We start from the raw sequence: 17,021 nt of genomic DNA on the forward strand, positions 1-17,021 counted from the left end.
GGGAAAGGGAGGATGGAAACAGGAAAGCTGGAGAAGGAAGGTGCATCAGGAAGAAGGGGAGCCCCAGTAGATCATGGGCTAGTGCTCTGCGTTGTTGTAGATTTCATGTTAGCGCTTATCCTTACTTGAATTAGAATCTCGGTGTGTGCACGTTCGCGCATGCGTGCCTCCCATTCTGCGCAGCTGTGCCTTCCTGGAGCTGCATGTTTATCTGAGCTCAGGGATAGAGTTTCAGTGGGCATGGCTGGCTTCAGGATAAGCAGCGTGAACATGCCTCCAGCATATGGATGTGATGGGGTTGTGGCCCAAGACCCTGGGCTCCATCAGACAGGTTCTGCACATTGTGTCTCAGTGTGACAATTGCCCATTAAATACCAGGCTGCCGGCATATGGTTTTCCCCAGCATCCCCTTTGTTGAGTGGAAACTTTAGCTGTGTGGTTAGAATATTTTCCCATCATTTAGCATTTCAGAATTAACTGTTTTTGGCGAATTCTGCAATTAACCCTGAATGGCACATTTGCCGATTATTACAGAAACAGTCAAACCAGCCAGAGTCGCGGATCTGCAGCTGCTCTTTCCCATGGTGGATAAGTGGTGGGTTAGGAAAAGGTGGGGCGATGGGAGGATTCTGGTGCTCCCTCTGTGGATGTTGTAATTAAAGTGGGGAGTCTGGCGGAGTTGTTATCCCTGCTATTAAGAGTGCAGATGGCTAACAGCCACATCACCAAGAGTTAGAGTTAGCCCTTTTAAAGTCTTTTTTCTTTTTCTTTTATGACCCACCCTCTATATTCCAAGCATAGGTATGGATGCAGTGAAGAATTTTCTCATTAAAAGTAATGGCTTATTCCCACACTTATTCCCAGTCTTGGAATGAGAAACCAGTTTCCTTAGACTTGAGGAATTGCCTATCTGTCGTAGCTTAATAGAGCTTTTGGACGAGAGTGTCTGGTAGGCGAATTTTATAACCAATCACTGCTCAAAGTGGATCCAACTGGAAGGGCTCCAGCTGGCAGCTCATGGTCTCTCTCCCAATTTTACTGTTAATGAATTATTATTTAACCCCCAAACACAGAACAGCGTGCTCCTATTGTCTTAGGGGAAGTGAGTGCTCGTGATGCTCTTGGCCTGGAAGTTAAGAATCTCCTTGCACTGGAGGGAGGTTGGCAGCCAGTGGGGGAGAAGGGGCCCAGGGTGGGTGGGAGGAGTAGTAGACATTGCTCAGCGACTGGTATGACCCTGGGTCTTTGCAATCTTGTGTACATTTTGACTTTATGGGGATGTGTGCTGGAAAAACAAATTGGCTTCTCTCCTCATCACGTTCTCTTGTTTTCCCACAGGGAGTGGGGCCGGCCAGCAGAAACAGCGGGCTGCACAACATCACCTTCCGATATGACAGTAAGTAACTGGCTTCACCACTGGAGAATGGAGGCGTTTCAGTGATCTGAAGCTTACAGAGCTGTGCTTCATCAAGGACCCCGCGGCTCCTGGGGTGGAGGAAGTTTCTGAACCTGCGCAGGTTAATCGATAGAGCTAAGGGGGCTAGTCTCAATGAAGCCACTCAAGTATTTGGGAGCTTAAATAGGTCAAGTGTCTGCTGTTTTGGGAGAAACTCTGTATGGAGACCTACCCTATGTCTCCAAGACATAACCATGTCCTTAAGAACAAAAGCAGATGCTTGGAGGGGCCCAGCAGGGGACAAGTGGATGACACTGCTCAAGTAGGGGCATGCTAGGGAATGGTAGGGACTGTGGCAAACTGGACAGCCCAGGTCTGGTCCAAAGGGAGCACTGGCTTCTCCATTCCGGCTCTGTGGGGCCTTGCCTCTGAGTGTAGCCAGCTGTGATTTGCAAGAAGAAAGAGAAATTGGCATTTTTTTGTTTGTTTGAACATTTTTTAATATTGGTATCCATTTAAACATGTTCACAAGCCCAGAGTGGGCCAAGTGAACGTGTGTCCCAGATTGGCCCACGGGTCTCCTGTTGGCCATCTCAGCAGGCCTGGCTTCCACCTCCAGTGCCCTACCTGTCACTGGTGAGCCATGGCAGGCCACTGGACTTCTCTAAGCCTTAGTTCTCACGTGCTGTAAAATAAAGATTAGTTTCTTCCTGAGCATCGTATTGAGGCTTTAATGAGGTAATGCTTTTAACTGCTCAATTTAGTTGGCCTATGATGTGCACTCAGTAATTGATACCTGCCAATATTAGAAGTCATTCCAACCGGAATGGGAATACAGCATCTTTTTGGCCCTTTCTCTCAAGGAAGTGTGGCTTTATCTGGCTGAATCATTTCCTCAGGGCAGGGTGGGGTGCTTTTTTTTTTTTCTGATTAAGCATATAGAATTCCCCCTCAGCAGTGCTTTCATGCTAAGAAGGTAATTATATAGAATTGTGAGCATTTTAGCCTTATGAGCCATAATTTATACGTAAAAATGTTAACAAGAGGAAGCTTGACTCCTGTTCAGTAACTCCTGACATTCGATTCATCTCTGGCAGAGGATTATGAATCCGTGTAAGTGATGGGTGTGGGTCACAGTGAGGCCTCTGAAATGATCACTGCGAAAGCAAGATTTTTGAGGTCGTGTATGCAATCTAACAATTTTGAGATACAAATATGTGTGTCAAATTATGCCCACAGTTGCTGACTTGAGTACTTCAAGTTAACCAATGAGGACTTATATTTGAAACAGATTTCATGTCAGTGGTGTGTGCATGCTCTCTGGGTAAATGTTACAATGCTAATGAAAGATTTGCAAGTCCATGATACTTAATTCAGCTAAGTAAAGGCATGTGTTAGAGATCTCTCTTTGAGCTACAGAGTTAATTTCTAATATATGCTCTTGGTCTAGGCTGATCTTGTATTACATTCAAGAGTTCAGAATTTTCTGGTCAGCTGCAAACAAGTATTTGCAGCTCAAATTTAATATGGGGTTTTGTGAAAGAGGATCTGTACCTGTAAAACTTAAAAGTATCTTATTATTTTCTTCATGAGACTGAATATTTGGCCCATGTGCGTGATGCCTGTCTCTTCGTCATTATTTTCTTTCTTATTCTTCAGCATTTAATTAGAATTTAATTCGCAACTCAGATTGACTCCCAAGACATCTGAAGCTCAGTTGCATTTTGGCAGAATATCATTTGGGCATAATTTTTTGGTAACCAGAATCCAAAATGTAAGAGTTCCTAATAATTGGATCCAGGTTTGTGTAAAAAATTTATTCATTGTTTTCCACTGAAAAGATATTTCTTTCTCCCTTCCGCGAGGAAGTTTCTGTTACTGCTCCGTTGACTGGTTACCAGTTCTGTTTGAAATAGCTAAGAACAAATTACCAAGTTTTTCACCAAAAGCACGAAACTACAAAATCTTATTTTTCTACTCCTTTGCCATTCAATGTTACAAAGAAAGAGAATGTCTTACCCTTAAGTCAAAAGCGAATTTCATAGGTCTCCATGTCTCCTTTCATGTTGCTTTTCTTGTTTCTCCTTCAGGCTCTGAGGGGGTAATGGCCTGAGTAGGTTGTAATACATTTTCTCCATTCTTAGACTTCATATTTGCATAATTATATTTACAGAAACCTGGTGAGTGCTAATTTTGGCATTAAGAATGAACAAAGGAAGAAAAAAACTGATTTGCTCTTATTTGTGCCTCTTTTTCTAAAAGCTATTTAAGTCAGAGGTTTCAATAAATGGAAAAATGTTTGAATTTGAGGCACCTGGGTGGCTCAGTTTGTTAAGGGTCTGACTTCGACTCAGGGCGTGATCTCAGGGTCCTGGGATTGAGTTTCAGGTCAGCCTCCCTGCTTGGTGGGGAACGTGCTTGTCCTTCTCTCCCTCTGCCCCTCCCCTGTTCATGTTCTCTCTCTCTCAAATAAATAAATAAAACCTTACCAAAAAAAAGTTTGAATTTGACAATTATGATGGGATCTTGTCTTTTTTTTTTTTTTTTTTTAATGTTGGGAATCTAGTTTCAGCCAGGATTTTTTGCAGGCTGACTACCTCAGATTCAGAACTTACTATAGTAATCACCTCTGTGTTGAGGCTAGAATGGCAAGAGCCATGCATGAGTCATCCAAGGCTGCTTTCTGTCCTGACCCAGGGCTGGTCAGCAGTGGAATCCAAAACCACCCAGCTGGTCTCTTAGCTGCAAAATGTTTCCTCATTTGTACAATGTGGGTGTTAAACCAGATGTTTAAAGAAAAATTTTTTTCTCTCCTAAAATTCTCTTCTGCACCCAGAGAACACATGTTAAATGCTTTGGGAGTCAATTTTCATTAGAAGTAGAATTTGGTTTTATTAATTATTAACATCTCTTCCGAAGAAGTAATACTGAAGTGTAGAGGTGGCTGCTTTTTAAGCAGATGGAGTTTATGAAACAGGTCCACCTAGAGCAGGTAGGCAAGATGGCGGGGCCCCAGGCAGTGTGGGAGCTGGGAGTTGCCAGAGTGGGAGGGGGTGCATTGTAGTGCATGTGTGGTGAACTGCAGTAAGAAATTTAAAAAGGAGGAATATTATGTGCACATTGGAAGGCTTGGAAGGATATTTTTTAGAAGCTGGTAGTAGTTACCTCTGTATGGTGGGAGGGCATGGCCGACTTCTACATTTTTCTTATGTTCTTTTATTATTTTCAAATACCCAGGGAACGTTTTTAGTCATAAAAGTGGGAAATGCGGGGGCACCTGGGTGGCTCAGTCAGTTGAGCATCTGCCTTCAGCTCAGGTCATGAGGGCTCTCTGCTCAGCGGGGAGTCTGCTTCTCCCTCTCCCTTTGCCTCCCCCCTCCACCCCTCTCTCTCTCTCACACTCTCTCTCTCAAATAAACAAATAAAATCTTTTTTTAAAAATGGGAATTGTAAGGGCGCCTGAGTGGCTCAGTGGGTTAAGCCATTGCCTTAGACTCAGGTCATGGTCTCAGGGTCCTGGGATCGAGCCCTGCATGGAGCTCTCTGCTCAGCAGGGAGCCTGCTTCCCGCTCTCTCTCTCTCTGCCTGCCTCTTTGCCTACTTGTGATTTCTCTGTCAAATAAATAAATAAAATCTTAAAAAAAAAAAAAAGGGAAGTGTATGGTGTGGTGTACAGCAGGGGCAGAGGGAGCGGAACAGATTCACTGAGCCTAGAAAATACCCCTGACCGCTTCACCTCAAAGTAAAACACCCTGACTTTAGAGGCATCATGAGTCGGTTTGGATATTTGATGGAACTGAGGACTTTTTTGGAGCAGGTACCAACGAGAGTTTTCCATTTTAATCATTGAGAAGGAAATGGAGATGAAGCAGTGTAAGAATCATGAGTTGGTATTTGGCAGGGATGGCTGGTGGTTCTCCCTGCATGAGTGGCCACAACAGCCCTCGGCCATTCACTAGAGTCTCATTCTGAGTCTGGTTGGAAGCTTCCGGGACCTTTTTAGGATCCTGTAGACTTTGAAGGTTTCTTTAGCAATACCAGGTATCACAGCTGCCCCCATGGTCGTGGCTGCGTTGACTGCTGGCAGTAGCTAATGTCCTCACACAGTACCAGAGAGTTGGTCTTCATTGTTTGAGCAACGTGGAGCTCTTTGAATTTGGTGGGCATTGTGGGTATCTTTGCTAACACATGGTGTCCGGGAACAGAAGTTTTACCTTTGAGATGCTATTAACGTTGAAGGTACCTTTGAAGGTACCTTTGCTCGTCAGGAAGTCAGTTGGTCCCTTTTGTAGGTACTAATTGGATTGTTTAACTGTCTTGCTGTGAGCCACGTCCCCGTGAATCTCATCCTCGTCCTGCTTCCTTTTCCTGCTCACCTTGCCTCCAGGTTTCTTCTAAAAGCAGTCCCCAGACTGTTTAGTCTTTTGTTTTGTTTCAGATCACTCTCTCATGCTGCAAACAGATTGAATCAATGTACATAAGGATTGATTTAGGTAAAGTGTCATAATAGTAAAAAAGTCAATGCCAGGGGCACCTGGGTAGCTCAGTGGGTTAAAGCCTCTGCCTTTGGCTCAGGTCATGATCTCAGGGTCCTGGCATTGAGCCCCGCATTGGGCTCTGTGCTCAGCAGGGAGCCTGCTTCTCCCTCTGTCTCTGTCTGCCTCTCTGCCTACTTGTGATCTCTGTCTGTCATATAAATAAATAAAATCTTTTTTAAAAAAAAAGTCAATGCCAGATACATAGTCAGATTGTATATGTGTGAACAGATACAGTCACACTGTATGTGATCCTCCCCATGCTGTCCTAGAATTTCACTCGAAGGGTGGTTAACAGGGTTGGTACTAAACCCACTATAGCATATTACAGTTCTCCGAACAGTCAAACTTTGATGTCTTGTCTGGGCTTTTGTAGCGCTCGTCTTTAGACAGAATGGATTTGGTCACCTCCGGATGGCTCTGTGTAATTTGAGATGACCATGGACCTCAAAAAATAAATGTTTTAATCTAACTGTTCTTTGATCTCCCAACGCTCCAGATTGCACCACTTACTTGAATCCGGTGGGGAAACACGTAATTGCTGATGCCCAGAACATCACCATCAGTCAGTATGCTTGCCACGACCAAGTGGCAGTCACCATTCTTTGGTCCCCGGGGGCTCTCGGTAAGTGGTCAGATGGAGTCCACCACGTGGCCGGTGTGGGTGGTCACCAGTGCAGGGGTCCCAGTGTGACAGCCTCCAGGAGCCGGGCAGGTCTTGAACTAAGTGTAGCTTAGGTGTGCTTGGGCCCAGATACACCACCTGCTTTGTTGTCAATACTTGCTAGACATGCACCGGGCTCGATGCTGGGCCTCGCGGCTCATCTTTTATTCACTTGGCTGTTACTGAGAGAGATGTAGGTTTGCAAAATGATAGTGTGTGGTGATGAATCACATTGACCCCTTGGCCTCTGGGTCTCAGCAGTAGTCGGGGGACAGGTGACCTGTCCAAGAATGTAATGGCCTCAGCATCCAGCATCAGCCATCTCTGTGCCCACATGGATATCCAGGCAATGGCACATGTTGTGAGTTTTCAGAAATATCCAGTTTTCATAAAACCCCCTGATATCATTTTCTTAAAGATTTTTATTTATTTATTTGAGAGAGAGAGAGAGAGAGCATGTGCAGGGAGAGGGGCAGAGGGAGACACAGACTCTCCGCAGAGCAGGGAGCCTGATGTGGGACTCGATCCCAGGACTCTGGGATCATGACCCGAGCAGAAGGGAGATGTTTAACTGAGTGAGCTACCCAGGCGCCCCCATAAAATCACTTTATTTGTTTAAACCATGTAGGCTGAAAAAAAACCAAAATGAAGAAACAGAGAAAAGCAAACCCACATTGTCTGGCCAGATTCCAGTTAGGGCAGAGTCTGCTTATCCCCTTTAACAAGCTGATGATACACCAGAGAGGATGCGCTAACTGGGCGTAGGACATGGGCAGGGCTTATTTGTTCAGATGGGCCTGGGTGCAAACCCAGATTCTACTTCTTACAAGAGGCCTCTAACCCTTGCTGAGCCCTGCTTTGCCATTTGTAATGTGCAGATGATTGCCTCTTGGTTTGTTGTAAGATTTCCAGACACACACACGTGCAGTATATTTCTAGAAAGAGCTTTTTTCTTTTTTTTAAAGTTTTTATTTAAGTAATCTCTACACCCAGTGTGCAGCTTGAACTCACAACCCTGAGATCAGGGCTTGCATGCTCCACTGACTGGGCTAGCTGGCTGCCCCTAGAAAGAGGTCTTAAAAAAACAGTAGCTGTTGGGGCACCTGCATCGCCTAGTCTGTGGAACATGTGACTCTTGATCTTGGGGTTGTAGGTTCAAGCCCCACATCGAGCATAGAGATTACTTTAAAATAAAATCTTTAAGAAAAAAACAAAATGGGGGGGGGAGTGGCTACTGTTATCATCATCAGAACCTGGTCCTTGGGGCACCTGGGTGGCTTAGTTGTTAGGCATCTGTCTTTGGCTCAGGTCATGATTCCAGGGTCCTGGGACCGAGCCCTGCATTGGGCTCCCTGCTTGGTGGGGAGCCTGCCTCTCCCTCTCCCACTTCCCCTGCTTGTGTTCCCTCTCTCGCTATGTCTCTCTCTGTCAAATAAATAAGTCAAATCCAAAAAAAGAAAAAAGTACCTGGTCCTCAATCCTATTCCTTTGACATTGCCACTGAATCTTAGAATTAAAACAACAACAACAACAAAAAAAACTGGCTAAAGGAAAAGTACAATAAAAGCCTGGATTTCTTCATCTGAGCAGGATAAATCTCAGAAAAATCCGACTGTAGGAGAGGTGAGTGCAGAGCGAGGGAGGATAGATCAGACCCACGGGCCTGACTCACTTATCCATGTAAATGCCGCTGGGTCTGAACGCAGCGGGTTTTCCAAAAATAACATTATCTTAACATTTAAAGATAAAAACATTCTCTGTGGATAAACGGGAAGTGGTCACTCCATGTAGGGCTGTACAGCAGAGGGGCTGGCCTGACAAATTGCAGGCTCCTTTAGAATGAAAGGAAGGGACTCAAGCATGTGGTTGGAAAACTAACAGGTGGAGCGGTGAGGGCAGAATGTGGTGCTTTTCATGCACAGTGATTTGTGGGTGGACAGGTTCTGCTTCTCTGAGGTTCTTTTAAGTCCTATCAAGGAAACTTGCTGGGAGACGGAGAAGCATTTGGGGTAAGAGCACCAGCTTAGAGCCAGACACTGGCAGGGTTCGAGTCCCACATCTGCTATTTAATTCCTGTGTGATCCTGGGCAAGTCCTTCAGGGTCTCAATAGCTGTTTCCTCATCTGTCAAATGGGGATAACACCTTCCTTCCATGGATGTTAGGAGGATTCGTGGGTTTTAAATGATGGAGAGGAGCAATAAGTTTTCCTCGTCAGAAGCTACTCTATGAAGTTGCTACACATGGAACTACGAGGCATTCAGGGTGTTGTGATAAAGGTGTCCCTCCGATGTAAGATTTACTTTTGCTGCTTCTACCCCTATCCCCACCCCCACCCCAGACTTGACATAGTGGTTTTTCAAGCTGGTCTTTTAAAAATAAGGACTACAACCACCCAATCCCACCTCAGCTGACGAATTTTTATGAAAACTGAAATGTACAGCCTTGAATCCTATTAATTACCCAGCTTTTGTTAAATAGCAGCTCTGGGGACATGGCATGAATTAAATCTTAGTATAAATAATAAGGATTTGTTCAACTCTTTTTTTTTTTTTTTTTTTTTTTGATCTCATAAGGGAAGTTCCTGTGAGATCTGCTAACTGGTCACTGGTCAAAGACCTTGGCTCTTGTGAGCATGTCTGAATCTTAGGCTGTGGGTTGGCGGGCTTTTATCCTCCCAGGAAGCTTGTACTTGAAATGCAACGTGGCAGTCCGTACCAGCATATTTTACACTGTGACCCCTGAAAATGTGAAGCTCTCATTGTGCCCCCTTTGCCCTACTCACTGGAAAATATATGTTCTTCATCAAATAATATAGGAGGGAGAACCTGTTCAAAAAAGATTTCCCTGTCCCTTGCCATCAGTAATTTGTCCCACCTGGTTAATTGCATCCTATGTCATTACTTTTGCCTTGTGAGGGGAAGGGTTGAAATTGTCTCCTTGTGGAGGTTCAGAAAGAATGCGAAATCGATACCGCGCCAACTGAGGCCGGCTTCAGGGATCTCCAGCTGCGGTTGGACCGCTGCAGTTTCCATGGGATGCAGAGTACTGGGGCTGGCTCTTGTGATCAGCAGAGCTAATCCTCAGGTGGCAGGAGGCTAGTCCGACGCCTTTCAGCAGCACGGTGGGCGTATGAAGGCCTCTGAGGGCTGTATGAAGAGCACACACTGGGCAGCCCTTGGGTGTCTGCCTTTCAGGCCTGATTAGAACAAGAACTGCTTTGTAAATCACATAGGCATTCTAAACGATTTAATCTCAAGCCTAGGAACCCCTTGGGTGCAGACACACACTTTGTTGGGAATTTTGTGCATGACTCAGTGAACCATGCCAGCAAATACAGGACAAAAACTTAAAGCAGAAACATGGTTTGGGGGGAGTCAGGTCCTAGTCAGCACTGGGAATTATCATCAGCCGAATACACCCCATCTGATGACCTAGAAATTATGTATTCCACGGTAGGCTTTTAGGATGAATTGTGACTTGAGCCTAAGTGTTCGAACCCTGATGTCACAGAGGCAATGGGCATTTGTGAAATGGCTGGCTGCAGTAGAGCTAATTAATTTTCTCTGAAATCACCTGGCCTGTCCCAGAGGAATGCAGGGCACGTGGTTTTCCTCCCTTAAAGCCCGGATATTCGGGCCGAAGTTAGAATTCCTTTAACTCTGTTGTGTAGGCGGAAAGGAAGGTAATCTGGGAGGCAGGAAAAGTGTGTTCAAAGGTAATTAGGTCCGCTTTTCATAAAAGAATTCTGCTTTGCTTAGGCATCGAATTCCTAAAAGGATTTCGAGTAATACTGGAGGAGCTGAAGTCGGAGGGAAGACGGTGCCAACAACTGATTCTAAAGGACCCAAAGCAGCTCAACAGTAGCTTCAAAAGAACCGTAAGTCACACGCACGGAATGTGCTCCTGAAGACACGCCATTGTTCTGGGGGTCACGCCATGGTCTGCTTGAACGTCTGTGAAACTGGAGAAGGAGGGGCTGTGGGGTCCACCCCTCCTGCCAAGGTGGGAGAGAAATAGCTCGGCAACACTTCAAGCCTGCTCCACGCCCAGAGAATCCCTCCAGCACACACCTTTCGGGTTACACGTCCTGGAAGGTGGGTTTGTGCTCTCGAGAGGGTGTGAGCTCTTCCCCACCAGCTCTGAGGTTCCACGTTAACCAGCCGTGGCTTCCTGCCAGAGAACTGGCAGCACTGCCGATCTTTTATTCCTGTTAAATGTGGTCCTGAAAACAGACCCCGGGTCTGGAAGAGTGTGTAGGTGACCGTCAGGGAGGCCTGAAGGTCTGGTGTGTAGGTGGAGGGTTGGGTGATTTCTTCATGATATCGTGTCTGTTTTTATTCCCTTTTAGGGAATGGAATCTCAACCTTTCCTGAATATGAAATTTGAAACGGATTACTTTGTGAAGATCGTCCCTTTTCCTTCCATTAAAAATGAAAGCAATTACCACCCTTTCTTCTTTAGAACCCGTGGTAAGTATGGCCTGCCTGCTGGGTTCCTATCATGAGACTGCTTCTGACCCCAGTGACTTTTTGGGCCGATATGTTGAAGAGCCCACCAAATACTAGTGTGAAACCAGCATGGTGAGGACAAAAGCATCCAGAAAAAGTATCCAGAAAAGCAATTCTTAGAAGTTCACCTGACCTGAGATGCCCATTGCCAGCTGGTTCAAGAGTAGACATGATGCTTGATTTTTTTTTTTTTTTTTTGGAGTGTGTGGGGGTGTGCAGCTGCTATAAGACAACCATAAATTAAAACCATTTGGTGGGGGGGGGACAAAAAAGTAGCGGTTGATTTTGGGGATGAAGGGTAGAGCATGAAAAAATTCCATCTTTTTTTTTACCTGTTATCAGGAAAATGATTGTGATTGTCTGTTTTCAGGATTACATTAAGACAGTCAAATCAGTAACCCTGAGATTACCTCTTTCTAGAAAGTTTTTTTTTATTTTTTTATTTTTTCAGCATAACAGTATTCATTATTTTTTTTCAGCATAACAGTATTCATTATTTTTGCACCACACCCAGTGCTCCATGCAATCCGTGCCCTCTACCATACCCACCCCCTGGTGCCCCCAACCTCCCACCCCCCACCCCTTCAAAATTCTCAGATCGTTTTTCAGAGTCCATAGTCCTTCATGGTTCACCTCCCCTTCCAATTTCCCTCAACTCCCTTCTCCTCTCCATCTCCCCTTGTCCTCCATGCTATTTGTTATGCTCCACAAATAAGTGAAACCATATGATAATTGACTCTCTCTGCTTGACTTATTTCACTCAGCATAATCTCTTCCAGTCCCATCCATGTTGCTACAAAACTTGGGTATTCATCCTTTCTTTTTTCTTTTTTTTTTTTTTTTAAAGCTTTATAAACATATATTTTTATCCCCAGGGGTACAGGTCTGCGAATCGCCAGGTTTACACACTTCACAGCATACTACTACTACACTACTCACCATAGTACATACCCTCCCCAATATCCATAACCCCACCCCCCTCTCCCAACCCCCTCCCCCCCATCAACCCTCAGTTTGTTTTGTGAGATTAAGAGTCACTTATGGTTTGTCTCCCTCCCAATCCCATCTTGTTTCATTTACTCTTCTCCTACCCCCTCAACCCCCCCATGTTGCATCTCCTCTCCCTCATATCAGGGAGATCATATGATAGTTGTCTTTCTCCGATTGACTTATTTCGCTAAGCATGATACCCTCTAGTTCCATCACGTCGTCGCAAATGGCAAGATTTCATTTCTTTTGATGGCTGCATAGTATTCCATTGTGTATATATACCACATCTTCTTTATCCATTCGTCTGTAGATGGACATCTAGGTTCTTTCCATAGTTTGGCTATTGTAGACATTGCTGCTATAAACATTGGGGTGCACGTGCCCCTTCGGATCACTACGTTTGTATCTTTAGGGTAAATACCCAGCAGTGCAATTGCAGGGTCATAGGGTAGTTCTATTTTCAACATTTTGAGGAACCTCCATGCTAGAAAGTTTGTTTAACATCTATGTATCAGGCCCAGTTCTAAATGCTTTCTTTCTTTCTTTTTTTTTTTTTTTAAAGATTTTTATTTATTTATTTGACAGAAAGAGATCACAAGTAGGCAGAGAGGCAGGCAGAGAGAGAGAGAGAGGAGGAGACAGGCTCCCTGCTGAGCAGAGAGCCCGATGCGGGGCTCCATCCCAGGACCCTGGGATCATGACCCCAGCCGAAGGCAGAGGCTCTAACCCACTGAGCCACCGAGGCACCCCTCTAAATCCTTTCTAAACACTGACTCAGTTTACCCCCATCCCGACCGTTCAGAGAATTTAATCCTCCCATCTCCACTTATTAGATGTGGAATTACACACCCAGACATTAAAGAGTCTCTGGCCGGAGCTGGGATTCAAACCCAGAAGTCTGACTCTCAAGTCCACGCTCTACAGCCAACTGTGCCGCCTTCCCTTTGCCATCTGTTCTGCACGCGGTGTGGTGTGTCTTTCCTCAGCCTGAATCTCCGCTTTCGGATTCGGTGCCCAGGCATCCCGAAACCTGCAGCTGTTCCCTCTTGCCCTCCTGGTTGGCCTTTCTTGTCTGGCGTTCCAGGCCCCCCGACGACCCGCTGGCAGTCCAGTGTGACAGCCCTTCCTGCATCCTTATTGCCGTCCTCCCACTCTAGGATGTTTTTGTTCTCAACTCCGGAACTCATACTCTGGTTGTTTTCTTTTTGCCTTCCTTTTCTTCCTTCCTTCCTTCTTTTTTAACTGTAGTTTCTGTGCAGCAAAGTTATTTTATAACACTTGGTCTCATTTTCTTAATCAAAATAGGACTCCATAGGGCAAAGACTATGTGCATGTTAGATCTCACCATGCCTGGCATATATAACCAATTAGAGGATTCGGATGCATTTATGAAAAGCTCGCTTTGATCAGAATTAACATAGTTGAAGGTTAATTTTTCCCGTCAGAATCAACATGTCTATTTGGAGGTGAGGCAGAGGCAGAAGAAGGAATTTTATCACTGTTTCGGTGCCCTGGGATCTGGAGGCTGCCTTGCTTTTCTTGGCGTTGTGTGGGCATTCGCCGGAGGGTTCTCCCTGGGTGAGCAGCATGGCATCCTGGACCAGCTCTTGGGTCTCTCTTACTGTGTTAGCATCACATTTAAGCCCTGCTTCCAAGCCCTATTGGTTTGGTGCTACTACCTGGTAGATGTCTCGATGCCATTTTTAGACTCCATCAGAGCATTTGCTAGTGAAGGTCACAGCCATCCCAGGACAGTTACCAGCATCACTCCAGAGTTCTGTTGTGCTTAAACCCCCGGACAGAGGAGCAGGGGCTGGCTTTATTTCTGTTCGCAGCTAAACCAGAGTCTGTGGCAGCAGCCTGAACACAGTCCTCCTGCCCTTGGCTGCTGACCTTGAAACTCTGTCATGCTCGACAAGCTTCAAGAGTCTGGGTGACTTGACACTGTTTCCATTTATTTGGCATAAAATGAAGTGCGTTCAATATTTTTATGTGTCTAATTTAAATTTTCATGAGCTATACTACACTGTAACTGAAAATCCTTGCTGATTGGCATATCTTATACTTTTCCCCACACAACCCTGCACCGTGTATTTATATTTTATTGAACATCCAACATTTTTATTTTCTTATGTATTTTATTTATAAGATAATGTATATCTTATAATATATAATAATATTATATTATATATATATTTATAGTATATTATATATATATATATATATATTATATATTGTATATATAATATATAATAAATTTATATCTATAAATAAAATATATGTATTTTATTTATAAGATATAAAAAGAGCCTCATCCTTTTGGATGAGGAAAATGTCAAACAGTGTGGAAACTAAAACTTTGTGTCTTTCTTCATAGCCTGCGACCTGTTGCTGCAGCCGGACAACCTGGCCTGTAAGCCGTGTAAGTAGAGCTGGTCCCGTCCGTCAGGTCCTGCCCACACGGCGGTGTCTGGGGGGGGCCCTGGGTGCTCACTCTGGTCCTTCCTCCTCCCAGTCTGGAAGCCTCGGAACCTGAACATCACTCAGCACGGTTTGGACATGCAGGTGTCCTTTGATCCCGCACCACACACCTTGGCTTCCGTTTCTTCTATCTTCACTATAAGCTCAAGCATGAAGTGCCTTTCAGGAGAAAGACCTGTAAACAGGTGAGCTGCTGCTGTGCGTACATTCAGGAACACTGCATTATTTATTTATTTATTTATTTTTAAAAGATTTTTTTTTTGGCGGGGGGGGGGGTGCCTGGCTGCTCAGTTGGTTAGGCCACTGCCTTCAGCTCTGGCCATGACCTTGGAGTCCCATGATCAAGTCCTTCATCGGGCTCCCCCCTCCCATGCTCTCTCTCTCTCTCTCATTGTTTTTATTTTTATTCTCTTATTTTTTAAAAAATTTTATTTATTTATTTGAGATTGAGAGCACAGAGGGAGATGGGAGGAAGCAGACTTCCCTGCTGAGCAGAGAGACTGATGCAGGGACTCGATCCCAGGACCCCTAGATCATGACCAGAGCCAAAGGTTAACCAGTTAACCAACTGGCCACCCAGGTGCCCCTAATACATGTTTTAAAGTGACCCCTGTGCCCTTGGAATTGGATGGTTCAAACGTGAACATGAGGCTTTATCCCAGCAATTGGTAGATAATCCAGAATGTTAGGTCTCAGGGACAACACTGACTCTCCAGTTATCTACACACCTGCTATCCCACGGGGGATGAAGCCTGGGAAAGGTATTACCAAGGAACCAGAAGAATTAAGTATTTCTAGTTCATTCTGCTCTATTTTATTTTATTTTTAAAAGATTTTACTTAATTATTTGAGAGAGAGTGAGAGAGAGCATGAGAGGGGAGAAGCAGACTCCCCATGGAGCTGGGAGCCCGACTCAGGACTCGATCTGGGGATTGTGACCTGAGCCAAAGGCAGTCACCCAACCAACTGAGCCACCGAGGGGCCCCCATTCTGCTCTTTTAAACATTAATTGGGTGCTCACTGTGTGCCAGTTGCCATGTTTTATGCTGATTGAATCCTTACAACTCTATGCAACAGAGGCTGCTGTCACCCCACTCTACAGATGGGCGACCCAAGGCTCCGTGAGGTCACCTGGCTCGCTCAAAGTCACACTGCTAGTCAGTAGAAAATCACATCTTGGAGCCAAGGCACTAAGATTTCAGGGGCTTACTGTGATTGTACACATAGACCAAAGTTAAGTAGAAATTCAACAACCAAGTTCTTAAACTGAGGGCTGTCAGCAAGAGGGGCAAATGTCTTGTTGAAGACCACAGGACCGGCCTCTAGTAAGCACCAAGAGAGGTTTTTGGTCATGGTAGCAGAACCTAGCACCTTCCTAGATGTGCTTCTGTTCTGTTGAGTTTTGCTTGCCTGCGGGCTCTCACCTCTGTCCTTGACCTCCCGTCGAAATTACAGCGTATAAAATATGCACAAACATGGGCAGGTAATTTCTTTCCTTACCCTTTCAATAAGTAAAGGGTATGCTAACTAGGTTCCTTGTCTGCAAATGAAATTGTCCTACTGAGGGCCCCACTAAGTATAGACTATGATGGGGGGTCCTGTGCTCTCCTGGGCTTTCCTATCAGAGTGAAGGTCAAATCCTGTGTAGCCAGATAAACAGGGTTGCGTATTGATCTAATTGATGTATTCTGAACATGGTCAGACAGGTGGCAAGTGTCCCTCAGCTCTGGGGGAAAAGAGATGTCCAGATGACCGTCATCTAAGAAGTGAGTTTTTAAAGGGTTGGTGTTGTTTCTTTGCAGGAGCAAAATACAGAGACAACCAGCTGCCTCCTTCAAAACGTTTCTCCTGGGGATTATATAATTGAGGTATGTATAACTCAAGAAAGCCCTACTATTAATGCTACAGAGTGAATCTAGTTCATGAAGAATTCCGACTGTTTACAACACCAAAATTTCAAGCCATTGAAGGTAATGCATAGTTGTATTTTTACATAGTCCTTAACATGCTTTTTAGAAAGTTTGTACGTAATCAGTCTTTGATGTTTCTCATTCAGCATTTAAAATAGTTCATATAAATATCTTTATGAAACCATTTAGTCCACATAACCATGATTTAGAATTTCTATACAGTATTCCTTTGTAGGGGAGGAAGAAATTCCTTCTTTCCTCCCTGGGTTCTTCCAGCTGGTTTAGGAATTAAATTGACGTGAGACAGATTAAGGGGAGAAAAAAACCAGAGTCTTACTCAGTGCGCACAGAGGCCCCAAAATGAAATTGAAACCCAAGGAAATGACAAAGGCAGGCACAGTTGTTATGCTTTTTGGACAAAGAGATAATAAATTTGTGAAGAATTGACAGGATAAAGAAAATAGGTGTTTGGGAGCTTTAATTAGGAAAGGATTCTAAGTGGAATTTAGGCTGAGTTAATAAATTAGACAAAAAAA

General features: G+C 44.7%; 1 protein-coding gene across 1 annotated transcript in view; it reads left to right on the top strand.

The window, feature by feature from the left end:
• The window catches only part of IL17RD (interleukin 17 receptor D), a 72,338-nt gene that overhangs the window by 40,107 nt on the left and 15,210 nt on the right, over positions 1-17,021 (top strand). The window contains 8 exon segments of the mRNA XM_047691526.1: positions 1,339-1,396; positions 6,431-6,556; positions 10,355-10,473; positions 10,945-11,065; positions 14,472-14,516; positions 14,610-14,681; positions 14,684-14,760; positions 16,378-16,443. Of these exon segments, the coding sequence (XP_047547482.1) occupies positions 1,339-1,396; positions 6,431-6,556; positions 10,355-10,473; positions 10,945-11,065; positions 14,472-14,516; positions 14,610-14,681; positions 14,684-14,760; positions 16,378-16,443 (684 nt within the window).

This window comes from Lutra lutra, chromosome 1 (genome assembly GCF_902655055.1).
Source record: "Lutra lutra chromosome 1, mLutLut1.2, whole genome shotgun sequence".
NCBI classification, from domain to species: Eukaryota; Metazoa; Chordata; class Mammalia; order Carnivora; family Mustelidae; genus Lutra; species Lutra lutra.